General features: G+C 38.6%; 1 protein-coding gene across 3 annotated transcripts in view; it reads right to left on the bottom strand.

Moving 5' to 3' along the window:
• Window positions 1–5,487: 5,487 nt before the first annotated feature.
• Window positions 5,488–23,603, bottom strand: part of TSHZ3 (teashirt zinc finger homeobox 3) — a 64,610-nt gene continuing 46,494 nt past the window's right edge. For all 3 annotated transcript variants that reach the window (XM_071567582.1, XM_071567581.1, XM_071567583.1), the window contains one exon: window positions 5,488–10,147. In XM_071567582.1, the coding sequence (XP_071423683.1) occupies window positions 6,948–10,147 (3,200 nt within the window). In that variant the 3' untranslated portion in view covers window positions 5,488–6,947. The remainder of the gene's footprint in view (window positions 10,148–23,603) is intronic.

Genomic DNA, 23,603 nt, shown 5'->3' with positions numbered 1-23,603 from the left:
CTTTTCATTAGGCTGTTGCTCTCTGTTAGCCTAGCCAAGCAGAAGAACTCAAACACATGCACAAATTAAATCGACATCCAAACTCCACCAATATACAAAGCAATTTAAATGATATTCATTAGAGCGATGACAAGTCCTGATGAGGCTTTCAGGAGCGGAGTCCTTCAGCTTCTGCCGACTCGGTTTCATGGTCATTGAGGCGTAACTGCAGTGACTGTACCTCCAGTTTAGATGAAAAAAAAAGCCAAGAATATGACTCTGCTTCCTGACACACCTTCCTCATTCTCCCTCTCTACACAGGTCTACAGCTGAGCACAGGTTCCAGGGTTTTTTTACAGTTCTTCCCAGGCTTTATATTGCACACACACTTTAGCAAATCCCCTTCCTTTCCCCGCCACCTACAAATGTGCCAATTAAAAAGAATTCCATTTTCAAGTAATTTCATTTCACTTGGCTAGAAAGGTCACTAACTCACAACTATGATGGCTATAAACATGTCCCCAGCTTCCTATCATGCAAGAATGAATTTGATATGCTGAAGCTTAATAAAGAAGTATTTTTCATTGTTAATTTACACTGAAGTTTAAAAGTTACCCTCTCTTCATTTATATTTTTGATATTAAAAAAACCAAGATGGACACTATCTTCTCCACAGGGAGTGGAATGGGGCTGACAGGTCTAATATAGGCTTTTCCAGAGTGCCAAATAATTTGAAATTCATTTCCCTTGTGACCAAAGTTCTTACCTCAGGCATCAAGAGGTAAGTTATCAGAAAATTAGCTCAGTATTTGGTTGCAAAGTCCACTATGCTGCTTGCAAAATTTCAGTGTATAGGGGAAGAAAAGCACATTTTCACCCTACTGTGCCACCGGGAAAACACAACGAGTGACTTAGGGGGGTACACCAGCATTTTAGCTTAGGCAAGGAAGACATCACCATTAGCTGTGAGCTCCACCACCCACCCCAGCCACTGGTCAGGGAAAGGGGCGGGTCTGGCCCTGCCATTTTACACTTATTTCTTGCTCTATAACATCCTTTTTTATTTCTTCAGGCCACGAATTTTAAAAGCATGATATACAGAAAATGTCTCATTATATTATTACTCAAAAATTCCTTTTCTTGGCATAGCTGCCTTGGGTTGTAATTTTTAATTTTCCTTTTTAAGCACTCCTACAATGAAAAGATAGGCACAGTGCTATAGAAGTGTGATTTGCAGTTGCACGTTCTCATTTCAATAAAGGTTGTATATATGAATTTGGTGAGTGGTCTGGACATATCCATCTATCCCAAAAAGTCTATCTTATCTTGATTCTCTTAAAACATTATTTAACCAGAAATGCATTTCAAACTATAAATAAGGCAAAGTGAACCAAGGAACAGCTGCTGAGGAAGATAATGTGTCCCACATATATGTTGTAATATGCTGATGAAAAACAAACAAACAGACTGTTATTCTAACACGGAAGCTGGATATTAAGGATAAAGGAAGATTGTTTTTACATATAAAAAATGATTTTATGTAAGACCACTGCTGTGTATGTACTTGAAAATGAAAAGAGCATGAGCTCCATGTTAGTAAATCTTAGTCATTTTTTTCATGGTGAACATTTAGTTAAAATTATTGCCCCAAACCAAGGCCTGAAAACAGATTGTAACCTCACCGATTACTCCGACGCTTTCAGACATGTATAATGATGCGTTAATACATAATTCTGCTGCCTTCCACAAATGACCCTGATTCTTTCCTCCTTCTTTGGTAAAAGATTGACTTCTTATGCAAATACTCTTCAATAATGGCTGTGATATTACAGTCTTAAACATATACAAGCTTTTCATTATTATAGGGTAATTACTGAAATCTCAACAAAATTCGCTGCTACCACACCCCAACCAACAGAGCCACTTTCATATTCTGAGATGGCTGTAGGATAATTATTTCTTGTTCTCTCATTTACCTACAGCAGGTCAAGCAAGGGCTGGAAGGCACATCTTGACACAGAGTCCCAGAAGACAATTTACTGGTTTGGCTTTTTTTTTTCCTCGAGTGTATGTATTTACTAGAGATACTCAAGGGAGTTACACACTTGTGTTTCTACTGCTAAAACAGTAACTGTCCAGACAAGTATTTTGAGCTATTTCACCCTTGGCTAAAAGGAAAGTCCAGTGACTTTTAAAAAAAGTTCAGTAATCTTGAGGGGTTTTTTTCTACTTTCCTTGATAAATTCTAGTTTTATGAGTGTTCCCTGTATTTCAGCTCTGTGGAGCAGTGTGGGTAATAGACCACCTAGCAAAGCTCCCTGTAACAAAAAGTTACCCAAACAAAACAGGCAGCAATGAATGTAATAATTTGATATTTTTCTAGGAAATATATAAGGCTCTCTGGAGGCGTATTTTAAAGTACAAAATTTATTAATTAAGTTTAGCTGTTCCACTTGCACCACAGGTCCTTTTTTTCTGTTGCAGCTGAAATAAGAACTTGCAAAATTAAAAAAGGTTCTTCCCTTCAATACATGCCAGTATTTTTTTAAAGCTCAAAGGATAGCCAAATTTTTTTTCCTGTCATAACATGCAGAGTCATATTGTGTTTAGCTTTATATAGCAAGATATGCAGCCATATTTAAATGCAACAGATAATTCCCATATTGATAACACTAATCTGCCTTGGTTTGGATAAAAAATTGCACATCGTGTTTACCACAAAGCAACTTCATCATTAAACCAATATACTTTCAATTTAATACAAAAATAAAATATAATGAAGATTCTAGAAATATTTTGGTTTCAGAAACAGTTCCTTACACTAGCTTAGAAGTCATATTTCAGTTAATTATAGATTTCTTACTCACGAAAACTTAAAGATACATTCCCTGATTTTTTTTTTCAAAATGTTGACTCCAGTGAACAGCTCTCTAAGATCTGGCATATTGATTTCTTGTTGTGAAGTGAGCTGTTCAAGCTCCATTTAAGATTTTCATCTTGCATGTAGCCCTGAGCACATCATAGCACCATAAATTAGTTAAATTGCACATTTATCACAAATGTTATTTTAAGATACTGCGTAAATGTGATGGCTGGAAGATATACAGTATGCTGCAACAAGCCACTACTTGGGTGGGGTTAGACCAGGGTCACCTTTATACACCTGTGATTTAAAGCTCTTCCCACCCCATCACAATTTCATTTTTAACTTCTTTCTTGAGGCGTTTTGTTTTCTCTTGCACTCAATCTGCATAATTCTAAATAAAATATCAAATGCGAAGCAAAAGTCAGAACTCAGATGCATATTTTAAAATCCTGTGTCCAAACCTTCATGTTTGTCTAACAGGAAAAAAATTATCTTAACATATCTAGGTTGGTGATTTGGTTAGCACTAATAGTTACCATGCCAATATACATATCAGCATATGGATGAAAAGAATATTATTCTAGTTCATTGAATCCCTAAATTCTTTATAATGTGAAATCACATTGGTATGCCAGTCCTGGAGATTCTCAAATGCAAGCTGAACTTTATTTTAATAAATTTGGGACATGCAGATCCTGACTAGCCATTCATTTGCAAAGTTCCTAATGTATTTCAAGAAATGTATTAAAAAGTCCTTTCTGGTGCACAGTAACAGATATGGTTGTTCCCTGCATTTGTACACAGTACATCTCTCTCCTCAATGCACATTCAGACCTAGCTAAGTTAGGCCCAGGAACAGATTTTCACCAGATTAGGGCAATTGCATCAGACCCCTTGTCTGTATTTTAAGTAGAAGGAACACTGCAGAAGACTCTGCAGTCTCTTGCTTTTACTCCCTCCCGTGTCCCAGATAACAGCATTCCATACAGAGTTTTTAGCATTACTATTATAAGTCAATGGTGCATCTTAAAAATACATTGATTGACAATATATGCAATAATCTGCCAGTCTCCTTATGTGTGAATTTCTGGTTTGCAACCAAATACTATATTTAAGCTGTTATAATTTTCGAAGGAGGAATTCTCTGCTGCAGAGGTAAAAAGTTTGGCTACGCTTAGACTGAGATCATCTATTTGCCCAAAACGCAGACAGCCACCCAGGACAGCCACCCAGGACAGCCACCCAGGAGGCTTCATGAAAGCCTTCAGCCAATCAGGTTGCCTCTCCTGGCTAAGGCAGGGGGATTCCTGGCATGGTACAGTTGACCAGTGAAACGGCATGCTGAGATTTTATTGCTGGAATCTGAGCTGAGGCCATAAAAATTGACACACAAATGACCTTAAAATCAGATACAACTGTGAGCCAAAAGAGGAGGAAAAACCCCAAAGCCCTAATTCTGTTCACTTGGTCCACTTAGCAGTACTTGTGTAGAATGAACAGAACACTCCAATACATTTTGGAGACATGGTACTGGCCCTTACAATTACAGAGGAAGATGGAAAAATGGAAAGAGAGATGGAAAGAAGGAGAGAAAGACAGAAAGAACCAAAGATTTAATTACTTGCTTACTGGAAGACATTGTGGTTTTGGTTTTTTTAAAAAAAAGAAAGGAAACTCTGTACATTTGACATTTGGATGCTGTTTTTACTCGTGATGCTGAAGAGATGTAATGGTGGATTTGGTTCCCATGTAACCATCTCCAGACTTGAGTTCACCTGACTGGCAAAAGACATTATTTACATGCATAGTAATAAACGTGTTTGGAGATGCAAATTATTTTCAATGGTTTTGATGGGATGACCTGTCAACACCACTAAAAATCTGTCATTATCATATAAATGCTCCAGCTTGTTTGCGTTTCTTTGGCATGTGTTTATTCATCTTCTTTGCCCCTCTCTGCTGCGGTGAATGCTGTCCAGCAGCAGGGAGGGCCATAAGAGGACTCACAGCAAAATCACAGAGTTTAAATCACTGGTCTCAGGTTCCTACTCCTATAATTTGAAAATGCTGAGTAGCTGGAAAGGGATTCTACACGACGTGAGACACCCACAGGTGCAGACTCTGCTCAGTGCATTTAGAGGAAGGCAGGTGAGCAGCAGCATCTCCCTGGATCTGAATTCAGCACAGCAAAATGCCTTTTTGCTGCTGATACACCCCCTCTTCACAGCCAGCCTTACCTGATGTTTCAAAAGGACTTATAATGCTCGTTTATCTTTTCTAGGGGGAAAAAAATTCTGTTAATGCAGCCTTTGAATAAGTGCTACCCTGCTCTTGAAATGCTAAAGTTCACTAAAACTCCAGTGATTTATGTGCAGCTTTTGACTGCCAGCACCTGGCAGATGAAGAAACCTACTCAAGCTTCAGTCATAAACAGATAGCATACAATTTAATTTTAATGTGCTCGTTAGTCGTAGCACATTTCAGACATAATTGTGAACGCAACACAAAATTATAGCAAAAAGACAATTTTAATGCTGCTGTAGAAAAAAAGGTTATATGAAGAGTCATATAATGGTGCTTCATTGTCAACAACAAAACAGGGCACAGAGTGCATTACAGTGTCTGTGCTGTTTACATGCCAATATTTTATACATAGATTCTCATATGGTGTCAGCTGTCAGTTACTTCTGCAAATTAACTGCCAAAAATGGAGACGAACAGAATCACTTAGTGTGCTGGTAACCACGGGTTACCTTTCATATGCCTAAAGATAAAGCTGCAGTATGGAATCTTGGGAGAATAATTAGGCAGAACAAAACAGAAAGTTACCAATTGAAATAAAAAGGCATTCTACAATAGGAAATAACAACCAAGAGCGCTTATAAATAAGTAAAAGAGGTTATATCACAGAATGCCTCATAACTTTTTAAGCAAAGTATTACAGTACAAACATTTTAAAGGCTTTATCAATGTTTAGGAAATACAGTACAAGTTTTTCAAATAGATTTAACCCTTTGAGCACTGAGTTTATTTTGAATTTTCTCTTTTTATTTTATTTTTATTTTTTTACTAATAAATACCTTTAAAAGTCATGTTGTGCAAAACAGTTAGAATGCATGCCAGGAATGCAGTCCATGGCTTCTGTTTCTTCAGACAGTTTTAAAAAAAAGAAAACAAACAAACAAAAAAAAACAAATAAATGATAGCAACGCTAATAAATATGTATAATTTAAACATGAACCTCTCAATATAGATGTACTGTATAGCAAAACAAAGCAAAAACATACTTTGCTTTAAGAATAATGTTTCTGAATACTTTATAAATGCTATCTGTGGTATCTTTTATCACATAATTTACAATGTTTGGATGTTAAAAGAAAAACCATTAGATCTAAAAAAAAAATGAAATATACACTATATATAGGTATGGCTTATACCTGGGACTTATCAGGTACAAACCCCACTGCTGCTAAAAATGCTGAAGAAAAAGAAAATGGCATTAACCACAATCACATTTTCCATAAGAGATTTTGAAATCTATACAATATATACATCTATGTTTCAATGTGAAAATTATATTTTTAAATTTCAAGGTGTGAGACACCTCTGCATAAATGGAGGTTCATATTAGAAATCAGAACTAAGCTGGTAAGGGTTTAAAAAAACCCAAACATATCCATACATTTTTACCAAATTAATGCAAAAGTGCTTCCAAGTACTCAGAGGGCTAAAGATTATAGGGTGAGAAATACCAGCACACTTAGGTCACATGAAAAAGTGCACCAGAATTAGTTATAAATGCTTAATTAAACTGTCTGTTAATGCATGCAGCTTGATGCATCAGAGGGATGCACAGCAACTAAATCCAATTTACACAAAGTTCCAAACACTTACCACTGCATTTTAACCTTCATATTTTACCAGTAACAACAGCTGATTATGCACCTCTATTTAAACACTGTACAGTTATACAAAACAGTTCAGCCCAGAGCGACTCTGGAGTTAAAATAAGAACATGTGCCAAGAACTAAACAGTAGCTTTAAGGCGTCTTTGACAGTTTTCCTCAAAGCAAATTACAGTTATTTTAATCAAAAGCAAATGCTACTGCTTCTCTAACTCCGAAACATACAGAAGATGATCCTCTGGTGACTTCCCATGTGTTTTACTAAGATGAAGTTTAACTGCATGCTTGCTTGCAAAAGTCCTGTTACAAAGTTTGCACTGATAAGAAGTTCCAATATCTTCCTCTGGAGAGGACGTCACCAGTTTTTCAGATGGTGACTTTGCTTGTGCTATCTGATTGTTAATCTGTTCACTGGACAGTTTGGACAAGTCTCGTAACCTGAAACCCAGATGCGATTCAAGATGACTGATATAAGTTGAAGGAGTTCTGATCTGTGAAGCACAGTCATTACAAAAGAACACTGGGTGCCCAGTGTCCAAATTTTTAAGGAACTTAGTCCCCCCCGTCCTTCGGAGCTGGTATTTCACATTGGCCAGCCAGTGGCTAATTGTGGTCATTGAAAGTCCCGTAAACCTGGAAATGTGCATTCTTTCTTGAGGGCTCAAGTCTGACATGATGTATTTCCCCTCTGAAGTCTGCCGTAAACTGGCTGCAAACTGGGCCTGCAATATGAGCAAGTGCTGAGGGTTCCAGTTAGACTGACGTCCCTTCCTTTTCTGAGCTGGTGTACTCTCTTCTGGTTCCTCTATTGTGGTACCATCAATGTCAGATTTCTCAGATATGCTGGAAGGTGTGGAAGATTTTGATGTGTGACTTTCTGTCAGGTTCTTCAGCATATCAGATATATCTGACAAGGCATTCTCGCGTAGCGGCGAGTTTGACATGAATGACACGACTGCAGATGTCTTTGCTGTTGTCACTGTAGATGAAGAAGATGCAGAAGATGTCGATGTGGATGACAAAAGCGCTGAACCCAAAGAGCAGCTTTTGTCACTCTTGCCTTTCGTCAAATCTATGGGTTGGTCATTGTTGACATGATAAAAATAACGGTCTAAGTGGTCTGATTTTTTGGACTGTAGAGGTGGGGTGGCCACTGCAGCCTTCTCTGCCAAACTGTTGCTCATTTTAAAAAGCATGCTCATTGGATCCAAAGCGGGCAAAGATGGCTTTGCTGCCTTCCCAAGGTGAATATTCATGACAGACTGCAGTGCACTTAATGGGTTTACAAATGGCTGTTCGGGAGGGTGATCAGTGATGATAGCTGTGCTGCTACTTAAAGAACCTACAATGGACTTAACAGGCTCTTTCCCATTTTCCACAGGTTCTACAGTTGGACTATCCTTGCAACCATCTCTCTGAGGAACTGGGCTGTTCTGCTGGCTTTTAAAGCCACCATCATTGGAGGATTCTATCTTAAGGGGTTCACTGACTTCACTGCTGCATGGCGAAGGCGTTGCACGCTTCAATGGAGAAAGCTTTCCTTCGGGCTCCTTCATTTTCTCCTCCACTTTAGCCACCTTCTCAGTGACCTTCTTTACCAATTCTTCCATGGCATGAAAGTTTGTTTTTGGCACAGGTGAGGTCTGACTGCTTGGTGGAGACACCAAGGGCTGGTTTTTAGTTGGTGATACCAGTTCATTGTTTCCAAACATAGGTTTTAATGGTGTACTCTTCCCAGATGAACCCAAGGACAGCTTCATCATATTAGGCAGCTGGTAGGCAGCATGAATGCTGGGGTAGCCACCCCAGCTCGGTGTGCCATTTTGGGCTTTGTTTATAGCTGATGTAACTGTGTTTTCTAAAGACTTCAATATATCTAACCCTCCCTTAGGGCTTTCTTCTAGGTCATTTTCAGTCAAGTAATGGTATTTTGAGGAGATATCATACTTCTCCTCATCTTCACTTGACTTCTCTTTGTCTTTCATTTTGTCATCAGCAATGACTCTTTCCTTTTCTACTTCTTTTTTAATCTCAACATTTAATTTAGGGGAAACACTAGAAGGTGTGTTGGAAGGAGATGTGAAAGTGGTGGCAGCTAGTGGCACAGACTGGACTTTCTCATCTACTAAGGATGTTATTGTTGGTGTCGCTGGGGCTTCAATAATTGGCTTCCCTTTTTTCATGGCAGAGTTAGTGACTTTAATAAAATGTCCTGTCACCATCATGTGAGCTGTGAGTTCCTGCAGAGTGTCATGGGAACTTCCACACTCCATGCACTTCAGAATTTGAGATTTCCTCGCCTCAAAGTGCCAGGCATAGCTGGCTCCGTTCTGGTGACCATAGCGATTATTTGGTGTAATGTAAGGATTAGAATTCTTTTGAAGTGCATCGTTGGTATCTGAGATTGTTGCTTTTGGTGTCCCACCTGTGGAGTCTGGAGAACTTGGAAGATCAAGCTCCAGTGATGCTTTCTTTCTAGTAGCTGGGATAATTTTTGCTGCTACAGGTGTAACAGGTTCCTTCAGAGGCACTTTTTGGTAGTGTTTTGTTTTGATCATATGAACACTCAAATCCTGAAGAGATTCAAATGAATGACCACAGTACATACACTTTAACACTTTCTGGGCATCTTCTTTCCCTTCCATTTCAAGCAAAGAACGTTTACGAGGTTTTGACCACCTTTTGGGGTTATTGTTATCTGTTTCGTGGTTGTCATCTCGATAATGTCCCGTTTCATTCATGTGCACTGTTAATTCTACTAAAGTGTCATAGGCAGCACTGCAGTCTTTACAGCGGAATTTACTGGCTCCAGTAAATATAGAGCCATAAAGCTTACTGCTCTGTCTGTACAATTGAACTGTGCTAAAAAGACTGGGTTCAGGAAGAATTCTGCTCTGAGAAACTTGCTGCAGTGTTTTGGCCATAGCAGTCTGGTGCCAGTCAAAGCTGCCACTTCCACAACTGCTGCTGCTGCTGCTGCTACTACTGCTGCTACCGTTGTTTTTTTCAGAAATTGGCTGGTGAAGGTTCAAATTGAGATTGGACCAGTAGGAATTGGAGAGGAAGTTGTTATAGACAGCTTTCATTTGTTCTAAACTATCAGATACCGTAGAGTCTTCCAGTGGTATCGAAACCTCCTTGCTCTCTTCCTCATTTTTAATGGAGCTGCTCTCGAAATCTGCCATGCGGTCACTTGTCTCACTGATGTGGGACTCACTGTCCATTTCATGGCTAGAAAATTCAGCTGCTGGAGAGTTCTGGTAGCTTTGGCAGTTCTTACTGAAGTCTTTTTCTGGACATGCATATTTTGCTGAAGGCTCCCCATCAACTGCACTTTCATCAGGTTCCACATCTTCTTCCACCAGTGCTGCTGCTTTTAGTTCATCTGAAACATAGGCTGTTATGAAGAGAAGAAAATATAAGTTAGTTTCTGCTCATCATACTTTTCCTTTAGGAAAGAAGTATACTTATTTGTAAAATTAAACAGTTAAAATTTAGTGTTTCTTCAGAGCAAGAAAAAAATCTGCTCTTCAAACATAATTTGCCACCTTATTCTTCTCAAGGGGCAACAGCTTGAAATTAAAACTAAATTTGAAATTAATGAAGCACATTCTGGAGGTGGCATTCATTTCTAAAGTAATAAATTACTTGTATCAACCTCAGAGACAGCAGTTCCTGTCTGTCAATTAATATGTCTTATGCTTCTCCTACCCCTAATGCATTTCTTAACAGACAGATTCACAATTTAAATTAAGCAAGCATTTTTTGCTCATTACAGTTTTGAGACTCAATCTTTAATAAATATAGAGAATAAAAAACATCAAAAATTTCTACAAAGTAAAAAAATCCCCAGTTAAAATAATTTTTTAAATTATATTTTGAAAAAAAGTTGCTATAATTATTAATTAAATTTTAGAGGAAATGGTTAAAAGCAGGTGACACAATCTTTTGAAACAACCCAGAGCAATTTGAGGATACTCATTAAGGGTGCAACAAATGTCCCATTCCCATTTAAACATACCCTTCTCAACAAGAAAATCCATGCAGAATTATGTCAGGAGCTAGTTCAAGAAAATTGGTATGCTGTACTCATTCTTGCTGTATAAATATATACAAGACCTTCCAGTGGACCTTACAAATGTCAAAGTGTTTGCTCTTTAGACTACTTTGTCAATATTTACTCAGCATAAGCTACACGGACACCCAACAGGGATCCTGTCTCTTTTTCCCCCTCAAGTAATGCAACTGGTGATGTAAATCTAAGATACTCCTCTTGAATAGGATAGTTGGGAACTGACAGTAAACAACTTTTTTTTTTTCCCATGGTGCTTCTGTGCTTCTATTCTACATATATGAAGTCTACCTAAGTTTTTCCTTTAGGCAAGAAAACTATAGAAACACTAGAAGATGGATCATTAACTGATCAAAAAATATCTATTTCTATACAATGCATTAATTTGCAGGAAAGTAAAAATAGTATATGACTATATTAAGTGGAATTTAAAATCTCTCACAGTTACAAACTTTGGAAAAAATCTCATTTTCTGTAAACTCTGTGGTTGAAAACACATTTGACCTTCCCTGCAACACATCTGGAAAGTGTAGGGTATTTGTTTCTTAACCACATTGAACAATCTATAGCTTGTATAGGCAGCCAATAGTGCAGAGAAGATACCAGTTTATGCCCCAAAAATACCTACTTTAACCAACAGACTGAAAAATGTAGAACAGTACAGGAGGTATCACATACACAGTATTAAACCTCGCAAACTTCTTCCAGGGAAAATATGTTTAAGTGTTATCAGAAAACCACAAGAGACCAAACAACTGTTAAAGTGACAATGAAATCAGGCTTTTAGTTTCACATGGAGTATTTCTTCGTTCAGTTAGGTAATACAAAATATTCACTACTGTTCTTTCACATGGCAGCGAATCTTCTTCCAAGCATGTAAAGTTATAAGCTGATCTTCAGAATAGAAGTTAAACCTTTGAAAGCACAAACATATCGTATAGAACCAACACATAATAATAAATATTTCAGTTCAGAAAATTTCAATGCAGAAAATTTATGAAGCCAAGTCCATTTTTAATGTTTGCGAGAACATACTTTGAAAGAACTATGTTAAAAAACTTTATCGTAAGATGCTTCAAACATGCTGATATGAAGATCAGTCTTTAACAAGTATACATAGTCTAATGAAATAGAGCTGTGCTGTTTTGCTGTATTCTATGCTTTTTCAAAATATTTTGAAAAAAAAAATATTTTATGTATCTTACAGACATGCCGGGAATTTGTAGTAAGGTTCAGTGTCTATCCTGCAAAATATTTGCAACAAAACCACTACACAGAATCTAAAAAGGTGGATTTTCAGATCTTTAAACAAAAGAGACCAAGGCAGTTCAAATTACTCTCTAAGGCTGAAAAAAATTATGTAACTACTGATAACGTGCACACAACTGACTGTCAACTGCCTCTCCCTCAACCACACCATATCCTAGTGATGTATAAATAAGGAAGGATGGAAGGAAGGAACGACAGCATGAAGCCTATGATTTGGAAGCAAATGTACCCATTTTCTATTCCACCTTGTGGAAACGGATTTTCTTTGCATCTCCTGTTCCTTTGCCTCTGTTTTGAAACTGAATTATAATTTTCTTTTCACAAAGAACACACAAGGTTATCACCACGTTGCCTGCATTATGATGCCCTCATTCACACCTGCAGGGTGAAGTGGCACTCTAAATGTACCAAAGCACTCTGAATGTACCTCTTTTGCTCATTTTGTCTACTGAGCACCAGCCTCAGTGTGTGTCACCCACTCCCACCACCACACCACATTCCCAGGCCATGGGCTTCATCCCTGCAGACCACAGAAAACCCTCCTGGGAACCGGTGGCACCAACACAAAGGGGGCACAGAACCAAGCTCCTAATTAGTGTGTTATTCTTTAAATTTTTATTTCTCCTACTGCTGAAGTCTTACGAATTTTGTTTGAACTTAAACACTTGTCACATTCACAGCTTTTTTAGAGAGTGACTTTTACATTAGGGAAAACCTCCAGCATGCGGCTCATTTAAATGTAAATCTATTTACCTTTCATGCTTTCTTTGCCCTTTTCACCAACTATCAAGCATATTTGCGTGTTAACCAGGAGCTGCCTCCTCTATAGCTGTTCTCCTTCCGAAACTCAAGTTGTGAAGCCAACTTGTGACATCAGTCTTTGATCCAGAAATGCAGGAAATGAGGCACAAACGACAGGGTGGAATTTAACCCAGCAATCTGCAACTTCGATAAACTGACAGTTTGAACAACAACTTCTGCTCCTTCCCCTGCACAAAGGAGAGAAGGGATGGAACCTGGTCCAGGTGTCCCTGTCCACTGCAGTGGGGTTGGAACTAGATGATCTTTAATGTCCCTTCCAGCACAGGCCGTTCTGTGATTCTACGATTTCTCAACCAAAGAGTTGATTGCCTTCATAACTGAGCTATGGACCATTTCTTTGCCAGAGGAAATAAGCTGTGATCCATCACTTTCCAAAGGCAAGAGATGAGGATGCTCAAGGAAATATCTTAGTCCAAGACTTAAAACACCATCCTAAACTGGAGTTCATGTAGCTTCTAATTCCTTATTTCAAGGGCTGATCTCCCAATCACTTGCCTTCATGGCAATGTAAGGCAACCCAACAGGACCTGGACCAGCCTGCAATGGCAGACTTGAGGCACACTGACAAGTTCTGCAATGCCACTACAGGTAACTTTATTGTGGTTGACATGTTTCCTCCTCAGAAAACCCAATTAAATTGTTCCCAGCATGTGGGACAGAAGAGTAGGGAGAACAGGATTCAGTGCAGGTACCCATGGAAGGGAGCCCATCTACAGCCAAGGGAATCTCTGATCCCTCCCTGCCCCACCAGACCTTGCTCAGGGGCAAGAAATGGGCAGTACTCTGAGCAGAGATGAAGGTAACAGCTTCAACTGCTTCAGAAATAAGGAATAGGAGGCCTGTAACAGAGAAATTTCTTCTTTGGTTAAGTACCTACAGGAAGAGCAAAGAGACTGAAAGTGGAGAATAAAATCAGCAGGAGATGGTAAAAAGATTTTCCACTGTCTGGTGGAGACTGTCTTTAAGGAACACTGTCTCCAACCCATCCTTACACAACCATTTCATCATCATCATCTTAATCATTATTATTATTATTACTTTTAAAAAACTTGCTGTTTGATATTTTTCAAGTGTAAACATTTGAACTACAGAGCACCTATAAAACTGTTCTTCAGTGCCTCAACAGTAAAGTCAGAGGGGGAAAAACAACTTTAAAGGCAATTCTAATGACGGCAGATGTTAATAAAAGTGGAAATGAAAGAAATTAAGTTGTTCTGGGGTTTGTGTTTTCCAGGGTAAAAGACAAAAAAACCCAAAAAAACACAGTTCACAAAAAGCTGTTTAGTTTACATCTCACAGGGCACTGCAACTCACCCGAAATTGCCTGCAAGTTGAGCAATGTTGTCAGCGTGACATAATATTTGACAAAAAAATGGAAAGCCACTCCCTGGTGTGGCCCTCAGTTTCTGGAGAAGATGAGGATATCAAAGGGGTTCAGAAACATTTTGCAGGTGCAGCCACAGAGAGATTGAGAACAGACTGTTGCCTCATTAATATTTGTTATAATTATTAACTAAACTGCTAGGTAATAATGAAATTAACACATTTGATATCAATACATAACAGTAAGCTCTGGTATAATGCAATTCATTTCCACACAAGAGGGAATTACCTTCATAACTGAGCTATGGATCATTTCTTTGCCAGTGGAAATAAATTGTGATCCATCACTGCCCAAAATGATCTACATATTGTAAAGAGAGTAATAAACTCATATACCTGGCTCTACTCAGACAACAGGGATCTACTCTACAAGAGCAGAGAAGTATCAGCAGTCCACTATGATTCTGGAGGCAGAGGAAGTGCCTGTGCAGCCAAACCAGCTGGGACTGCTGATGTCCTGAGCAATGAGATGCCCACCAGCACCACAGCTTTTGCCTTGACCCCCAACTGCCAGAGCTCCTCCTCAGCAGAAACAGGAAAAACATCACATGGCTTTCATCCTCTCTATGGCAACATCCAACCAGTGACATGGTCAGACACACACCTCCTTGAGGTTGTTTGGAAATAAAGACCACAGAACTAAAGGTGCATTTTACTGTTCTCCAAAACCCAACCAATGGCACAATTCTTCCCTTATTTCCTGGAAAATGCATCTGAGACATATATTTTGGCTTGGATCTATCCAAATATTTCATTTTCATACTTGTGAAATTTCTTGTTTTAATTATGTTTTTTTGCCAAGAATGTTTCCTTTCTTTTAATTAGCTAACTGGGGTATATTTAAACCAGTATATATGCTCTTTGCTTCAAAAAGTAACAAAGCATTCCAATATTCTTCTCACATAAAAAGTGCTTAACTGCAAAGTTTATCAAAAACACTCGGCTCCTTGGAAATATTTTAGCTTTAACCAAGTAGCTTTTCATTTAAAAAATTTAATCAGCTTTATTATTTATTTATGCATCATTTGAAATAATCATGTAACACCAAGGGTCATCTCCCAAACCACCTGATTTTGAGTGGATTGTGAAACAAATCTTCCCAAATCTTAAAAAACTTGAGCCCATATACATTTCACATTTGAAAAAAGTAAACAGCATAATGGGATTGGGAACAGCAACTCTCCCAAGGCTTTCGGGATGAATATTATATTCCCAGTTCAAAAACAACACAACAACAACAAAACCAACAACAACAACAACAAAAGAACAGACAAAAAGGATCATAATAGATCATAATAGATCATAAAGTGGAGCAGTGAGTAGGACTCAGCCAGAGAAACTTCCTCTGCATCCTGACCCCGTTCCCCTCACCACAGCACAGTGCAGGAGGTGGCTCCTGTCACCACCAGTGCTGCTGGCAGTGCACAGCCTTTTCCTAAGCATCTCTCCCATTCTGGGTTAAATCAGACATCAGTCACCTAAGAAATAACCAGAATATTTTTGTAAGATTTAAGCAATCAATAAAAAAGCCCTCAAAGAGTCCCCAGTTTTGGTGGGACTACTTGGAGTTAAGAGAGGCCTCAGTCCCAACACCAGCAATGAGAAAGCCAAGAGGAAGAGCAGCACAGAGATGATCTGACTGTGCCAATGAACCCTACTCACAAAATTAATGAACAGAGGCAAGAGAAAACTAGCTCGGTGGATGGAGTCAATCAAAGACCTAATGCAAATGAAGGCATATAAAAGAGTTATATTAGTCTGTTAGAAAACTCCCACTCCACAGGCCTTCCACTTACAGGCAGCAAGGCAAACATTTCACCCACAACATGAGCTATTTCTATACCAAGACTGACTGATAATTCCCATGTAACTGAAATTGTATTTGAGATTCCACTCCCTGCCAGAGATGTTCACATATTCCTCATTAGGCAGTCAGAATGGGAGGAAGGAGTGCCTGCCCTGTTTACAAGAGTGGCAAATGACAACAGTCTCTAAACGGGCATAAGCAATACTGATCACCCAGCACCTTGACAGGGACATTATTCCTGTTAGAAAGGTCAAAGGTTTTGTTTCATAGAGGCAAAGCTGTCTATTATGGGAGAGAAATGTTAGTTCCAAGTGGAGAGGTCAGCACTCCTCTCACACATAGGCTGAAGTCTCTGGTACCTCGCACCGGAGTGCAAGCCTACTGCAAGACTGATTGTTCTGCCCACTGGCAAGGTCAAGAATATTAATTTTGAACATGTTAATTTGATGTGATGTGTATGATTAATGCTTGTTTAGCTGGATTTTTTGTATGTTGATAAATCTGTAGCCTTTTCACGCCAGTAAGAGTATAGTATTAACTCACTGGGAACTGGTGTGGATGGATGTGACATAGGATGCCAATCTAATGGGTGAATATCATTAGGCATTAAAAACTTTGAAGTGTACTTGTATTTGTTCCTTCATGAAAATACTGCAGCTGTCTGCCACAGAGAGCTCAGAATTAGGCCAGAGGAAGCCAGCCAGCTGCTCTGATTCAGGATCCTGGACTGGTACTACATTTGGAGAGATTTCAGTGCTCAAATTAACTGTATGTGTTACGAGTTGAGAATTACATGGACAATAACAAGGAACGAGTTTATATGTCATTAAAGTGTGGGCCACCTAAAGAGAAACCAAAGCAAGTCCACATCAGGCACCTTTTCCTTATGTCACTTGCTTTCAGACTCCCCTGGGGTTTGTGCAGTTTAAAGGAGCGTACGGGACTCAGGTCTCCTATTCACTTTAGACTTCAAGCTACCACATGAAATGCATCATACAGGCCACCCACAAATGAGAAGAAAATACATTCTAAAACTGCTACTAATTCTGATAGGGGAGGCATTCGTTTTTCTGAAGCCAAATACTGGTTAGATGTTTCTTAAATGAGAGAGTGCAAACCTCATATTTATGTATTATGTCCTTCACTAAATATACACTTGAAAAAACAGGATACCCTAACATGAAATGATGGTCTAGAAATAACTTGGTACTATTGGACAGCAGCACTTAACTGAGGTGATCAAGAGCTTCAATGAGTGTATTTTTTCACAACAACCCTGTGAAAGAAACACTCTTAGGCACATTTTACAGGTGAAAACCTGGAAACCCGAAGAAGTTAAAAGTTAATTGTCTAGTGCTAGGCAAGAAGACAAGTAAAAGAGCCTGTTACTCCTGTAGATTAATATACATATAATTCAGATATTTACACAAAACATGAGAGGATGACTTCAGTTTGTGTTTCTGTTTCTATGCTTCTTCATAACATGTTTATATGAATACAATATATGTGTATAATTGAAAATAATTGTCGGGTTTGAGCCTAAACTATTACTAAAGGAAGAATACCTCATGAAATACCCACAAGTGCATGTACTGTGCACTACCCTGAGTCTCTGCTTACAAATCTCCTCTGAGCCAAGCTCCTGGGATCCAATGAATGCCGAATCTGCAGACTGCTAGGAAACTTCTTTTCACAATGGGGAAAATAGGGAATGTTTTTAAAGTATTGTCACAACTGTCCTCCAAAGGGCTTTCTACCCCTAGCACAAAGCAGGACTCAAGTATACTCTACCAGAACCATGCTGGAGAAGGAACATGATGGATCATGCCTTTCTCCTCCAAAACTGTACTCTGCCTTGATTTCTCCCTGGGGCCTGAACTCCCTGAATTCAACCTGCTGAGTACAGTTTTTCTAAAATCTGCTCAAATTATCCACCCACGAAACATAACATCACTTCTTTCTGATGTGGAGAAGAGCATCTGATCCCCTAACACTGAAGTGTGCTCTTCTGTGGGTAGGGTTGCATGAGGATTGGTCTAACATCCATCTCACTTGAAGAGTTCATCTGCCAACTTCTACTGAAAATCTTTGACAAGAAGGGATCCAAACATTAAAAAACTTTAGTTGAGACCAAAGGTCCAAGTTATTCCCATGTATAATGAACAAAATCGCATAGATTTTTAAGGAGGTGTCATTATCATACAGTTAGGAGTGAATGACATGCTTATGAGAAACATCACAAGACTAAGAGTTCAGAGACTATGCCTGGCCAGGAAAAATAGATTTTTAAGGGTTTTGATCTAAATTTTCAGTCACACATACAAAATACAACTGACGCCCAAAAGCACCACAGCTGTATAGAAGCTGGGGAACAGTTCATGTCCCACTGTGTGTGCCCACAGTTGATTACCAGAAGCAATGCAGGGCGACATTAAAGGAGTGGAAGAGCTGAGAAACATTATGGACTCCCATGATGCCAGAAGGACCTTCCTTAACTCTGGTATTTTGTGGAATCTGTCTCCTTTCCCCTTTGCACTCTGGGGGAGTAGAGATTAGAACAGCCCCTATGGGCATATGCCAGGAATTTTGACTGATCCTGCTTAAAAAGGAGAACGAAACCTTGCCAGCCTCCCTGTCACCACATAAACAGCCTTTCACAACCACCATTGGGACTAGACTAAATAAGAAACAGGGACTATGGGCACCCACTGGGAATTCTCAACTGTTGCTTAGTTTGAGTCAGTTCAGTGTCTTGTGTTCCCATTTCATCAACATTCATGTAATTCCCTCCTCCCTCCCCACCCCTCCTTCCCAGTGAAAGGATGCTCTTCCTTCAAGTACAACAAAGTTACAAATGACCATCATTTCAAGGATCATAAGTTTCACACTATCCATGGGGTGGTTAAGGGTCAGCTACCCAGCCATGAAGGCAAAACTGCCAGGGACAAGAGAGGAACAAACTGGTGAAGTAAATAGTTCATAAGCAGCCCCAGAGACTCCAAACTTTTACCTAAACTTAACAAATACAATTAGCGCGTGCATTAGTAACATGAAAAAACCCACCTACATTTGCTGTATAAATTATTCAGCATGAATAAATGTGATCCACTCTAAGTAAGATGAAAGAGGCTTTTCCTTGGTTTTCAAGACAGTTGCTCAGTGTGAAGTACTACAGACTTGCTGGAGACTCCCACTCCATACAAGTACACATGACAGTGGAAAATAAAAGTTCATCAGCAGAGAAAATAGCTTCACATTACATTTTGACCCTAATTGGTTTCTTTGACTCTGTAGAATTTTACTAAGGACAGAATTGCTATTTACTCTGACAAAAATATTTACCAGATCTCTCAAAGAAAAAACAATTGTTTGTTTTTTCTGTTTTTTTTTCTTAAATAAAAGTCAATGTCAACATCTTGGTAAGACAAAGCCACATTCTCTGTATGAATTGGTACCAAAACACACAGAGACACAATCTCTGCTTGATACCAGACATTTAGGTGGCATCTTTTAATCAGTGAAAAGCACACAGGACATTCCACGAACTAATACAAGATCCACAACCAACTCCAGGATAAGCAGGCATGAGCATAAAAGTTCTCAATATGGCTCTCATAGCTCCTACTTATTATAATCTTTCACTGAGCAAACAGATGTTGTAAGGAAACTTCAGTTTCTTCAAATACAGTAATCAAATCATTCTGCTTCTGTTCTGCCTCTTCTCAGTAAATGCTTTGCATAGTGGAGTGGAAGTCATAAATGTAGTGACAAAATGACCATTTAATTGTTACAGAAATCTGTTTCTGAAAAAAAATGATGTTGTCATTTATCTTTATCCATATTTCTTAGGGTCTTGTGATTAGGGTTTAGCCTTTTTTAGACTAAGAAAAAAATCTTACACCTCACTTCCTGTAATCTTCCCACATATCTGGTTGCTCATAATCTGTCCACATCTCACAAGTTTTACAGTAACTGGGATCTGGTGTTGTACTTGTGTTTAGCTATACTAATATTAATACACATCCCTGGAGCAGCTGCCTTCACTGCAAAATTTTTAAAAATCAAGTTTTCACCTAAAATGCTTCAATATATTACAGTGAATCATTCTCCTTCACCATTTATTTCTAAATGATCATGGCTGTTTAAGACATTCAAAATGTACCAAAGGACCTTCAGCCTGATCCTTCATTTTTCTTGCAAATTTGCAACTCCCATTGAAGCCCTTTATACAGTAGTTTCAATAGCTATTTTGGTTGCAGTGCCTCCTAACAATAAACTCCATACATCTATATGAATGGTATAGTAGAAATCCAAATGATTTCAATCACAATTTCAGCAATTGTGAACTCGCGCTTATAATGAAGTTCCTCTATTAAAAAAGGAGTTCACTGTGGGCCAACAACGCTTTGTGTTCTTTCACAGTTGTTATTCAACCCTCATTTAAGAAAAACAACTATTGACTGCAATATGAATCTTAGGACTTGAAGAAAGCAGACACTCTAAGGATTACCTCTACATGATGGCCCCAGCTCATTTTGTATATACAGCAAAAAGAAGCACTGAATATTCATTTTACTCATTTGTTAAGTATACTAATATACACTTTTGTAAATGAGTCTCTATCTAGCAGTAGCTATTGAACTGAAGGGTATTTGAATATGTGGGGTTTCCTATAAAACCACACTAGATAATGCAATGGAAACAAATGGTTCACTGATTCCTGAATAGAAAATTTGCTGGAAAACCCTGAGAACTAGAAGAGATGGGGGAGGGGATTAAAATGTCGCTTCAGAGCCACCAACCAAACTCCTGTCATTTTTAAAAGATGTTCCTGTGGCATGGTATGAATAGTTTATAGCCATGATTGTGAACATTCAATGTCATATAAGAAAAGACACTTGTCAAGAGCCTTTCCCTTACAAGCACCCTCATCATGACCTGTGTTAATGAAGTTAATTGAATTTAAGATCAATAATGGTTAATTATTGCAATTTGACATTCTGAGATAAATGGCTTTAAGACAGAGAAATGTGTGTGTATGTGAATTCTCTCCAAAGAAGGTGAACACATTACAGCCTAAGAGGGATCACACAGTCCTTCCATTGATCCTGGTACAATCTGATCGACCTAATCCTCTGATGAATGTGGGCTTTTCACAGCTACAAGTAAATGTTCTACAAGACTACTCTAACCCTTGTCACTGACCAAATCTATATGAGCTGTACACTAGAAATCTATTGAGATAGATTAAAGAACTGCTGTAGAAACAAGAGATGCTTCAATAAAGATGAAGGTTTATTATATTGACTATTAATGTTACATGCAGTATGTAATTATGAATACTTATGCATCATAAGAGTTTAATTTTGGTCAGTCAGATGTAAATGATCATAACTGAACAGTAGTATTAAATTAAAAAAAAAATTAAAAAATCCAACAATCATGTTGAATTTGATGACTTAGAGTGAATGTTTAATGAGAGAGAGATTTAAAATCATACTTGAAATGTGCTCACAGACAGGTATTTATTTCATAAAGTCACTTACCAACCTACTTCATTTAGGAGTATTTTAAGTTTACTTTCACAATAGTTCCTCAACAGGAAGACATTTTTCAAACGTGTTAGTAATGATATTCTTACATGCATACTGAACAAGTTAAATGACCACTTACAAGATTTATAATGACAAAGTAAATGTCAAGGAAAAAGTATTACTGATTGCAGAGCACTGACAATAAAAAGCCGCTGAAGAGTTCTGTCAAAATGTAAGATTATGCAAAAACACTATTGAGAACACTGCTAATCATCTGCTCTTGTCAATTACTTGAAGGGTATCTGACAGCATATTTACATTAAACACATTTCAGGAGCAAAATCCTTAATACTGTATCAGAATATTTTCATTATCATTAGAAATTCTTTAAAAGTCCTTTTCCAGCGGAGCATTACAGCAGCAATGATGTAATATCTATCTCTGTATCAGGTAGGGGTATCTATTTCATGCTATTATAGCTACATAACATTTGAAATAATATAATCAAAGACTAAATATACATGTAAGACAGCAATCTCCGTGTTCCTGTACCCCCCATAGATATTTTCAAATAACAGCTTTGCAGGAGTCTTGAACTAAGTGCAAATGGATGATCTGTCTTTGTCTGACCATTCTTTTAGCCTTCTACTCCTCATGTGATTGTACTTTATTATGGCAAAGGACATTATCAAGCAGACATTTTTTTCTAAATCTTTCACTGTGACTTGCATTTCAGCTGCTTTAGGAGGAGTCACATTAACTACCAATACTTTTCACCTGCCAGACAAACTTATTTTAGTTATGTCTACCTTGTACTTTATGGAACCCTTCCTCCAAAATAGAGAAATAAATGAAATATAATGAAAATGAAATGTTGATCCTTTCCATGCTTCAGCAGGCATTACTAAAAAGGCATACATAACCCTGTTTGATGTGTAAAACAGTAAGCAGGCATAAAAATGGACAGAGTAGAAGCATGAGCTGGCTTTCAGGAGCTCATTTGGGCTTAGAGGAAAATGAAGGAAAATAAGCCTCAATCATGACTTGTGGGATCAATTCATGGTTTTTCCACCACTTTTGTTGCACACAGAATACCTAAATTCACTTTTATCTGTTTATAAAAGGGGAGCAGAATCTTGATGCTCCCAATGCTTCTGAAACACTACAGTTTCTCACATAAAAAACACAACTTAGTAAAACTAAGCTGGCAGAAAGCTCAGAGTTTGGATCAGGCTTGATCCTGACTCACACCTTACCTGTGTAAGGAGCATTGGCTTGTCATTCCTTCTTCAGTCAAGGACAAGAGTGAGTTTTGTATTAACAACACACATATGTGAAATCAGCTCAGTGTGTCAGGTGTGTCACATGTTTACCCAGCCATACACACACCCGCACAAAACTGAGAGGCAGCATCCAGGCCCCCACTCTGCCACCAATCCCAACCCAAGGAAGACAGAGCCAGCTCCTTGGCCCTGCCCTGGCCCTGCCAGGCTCACCAGCCTGGAGGTGCAGGGCAGAAGCACCTGGAGAACACCAGCAGCAACAGTTCCCATGCTGTGCTGGGCACACCAGACACCCACCCAAGCTGCTGACAGTCACAGACAGAGAAAGTTCTGCCTGCTTTCCAAACTGCCAGCCATGCCTGGCCAACTGCACTCAAACACCTACCAACACTCACCAAGAAATCATTTTAACCTGTGTACCTGTGGTCCAGCCCTTCTCTCTGTCCTATTTCTGTCCATCTGTCCATGGCAAGTCTTCCACTCATTTCCAAGGCAGCATCTTCATTCTCTTAGGAAGGAGCTTATAAAGCAATCCTCCAATGAGACAGAGAACAGCTTGGCTAAAACAGGAGAGTCTCTGTAGAATGATGGCTTTTTAATGTAAAATGCATCACTTCCTCCAGAAGAGTGTGATTTTTTTTCCCCAAGTGAACAAGAAAAATTGATTCCCAAGACAAGAGCTA

The sequence above is a fragment of the Pithys albifrons genome, chromosome 12, assembly GCF_047495875.1.
Source record: "Pithys albifrons albifrons isolate INPA30051 chromosome 12, PitAlb_v1, whole genome shotgun sequence".
In the NCBI taxonomy this organism is placed as follows: domain Eukaryota; kingdom Metazoa; phylum Chordata; class Aves; order Passeriformes; family Thamnophilidae; genus Pithys; species Pithys albifrons.
Note: the sequence above shows the minus strand (reverse complement) of the source record. Positions and strands in the feature narration are given on the sequence as shown.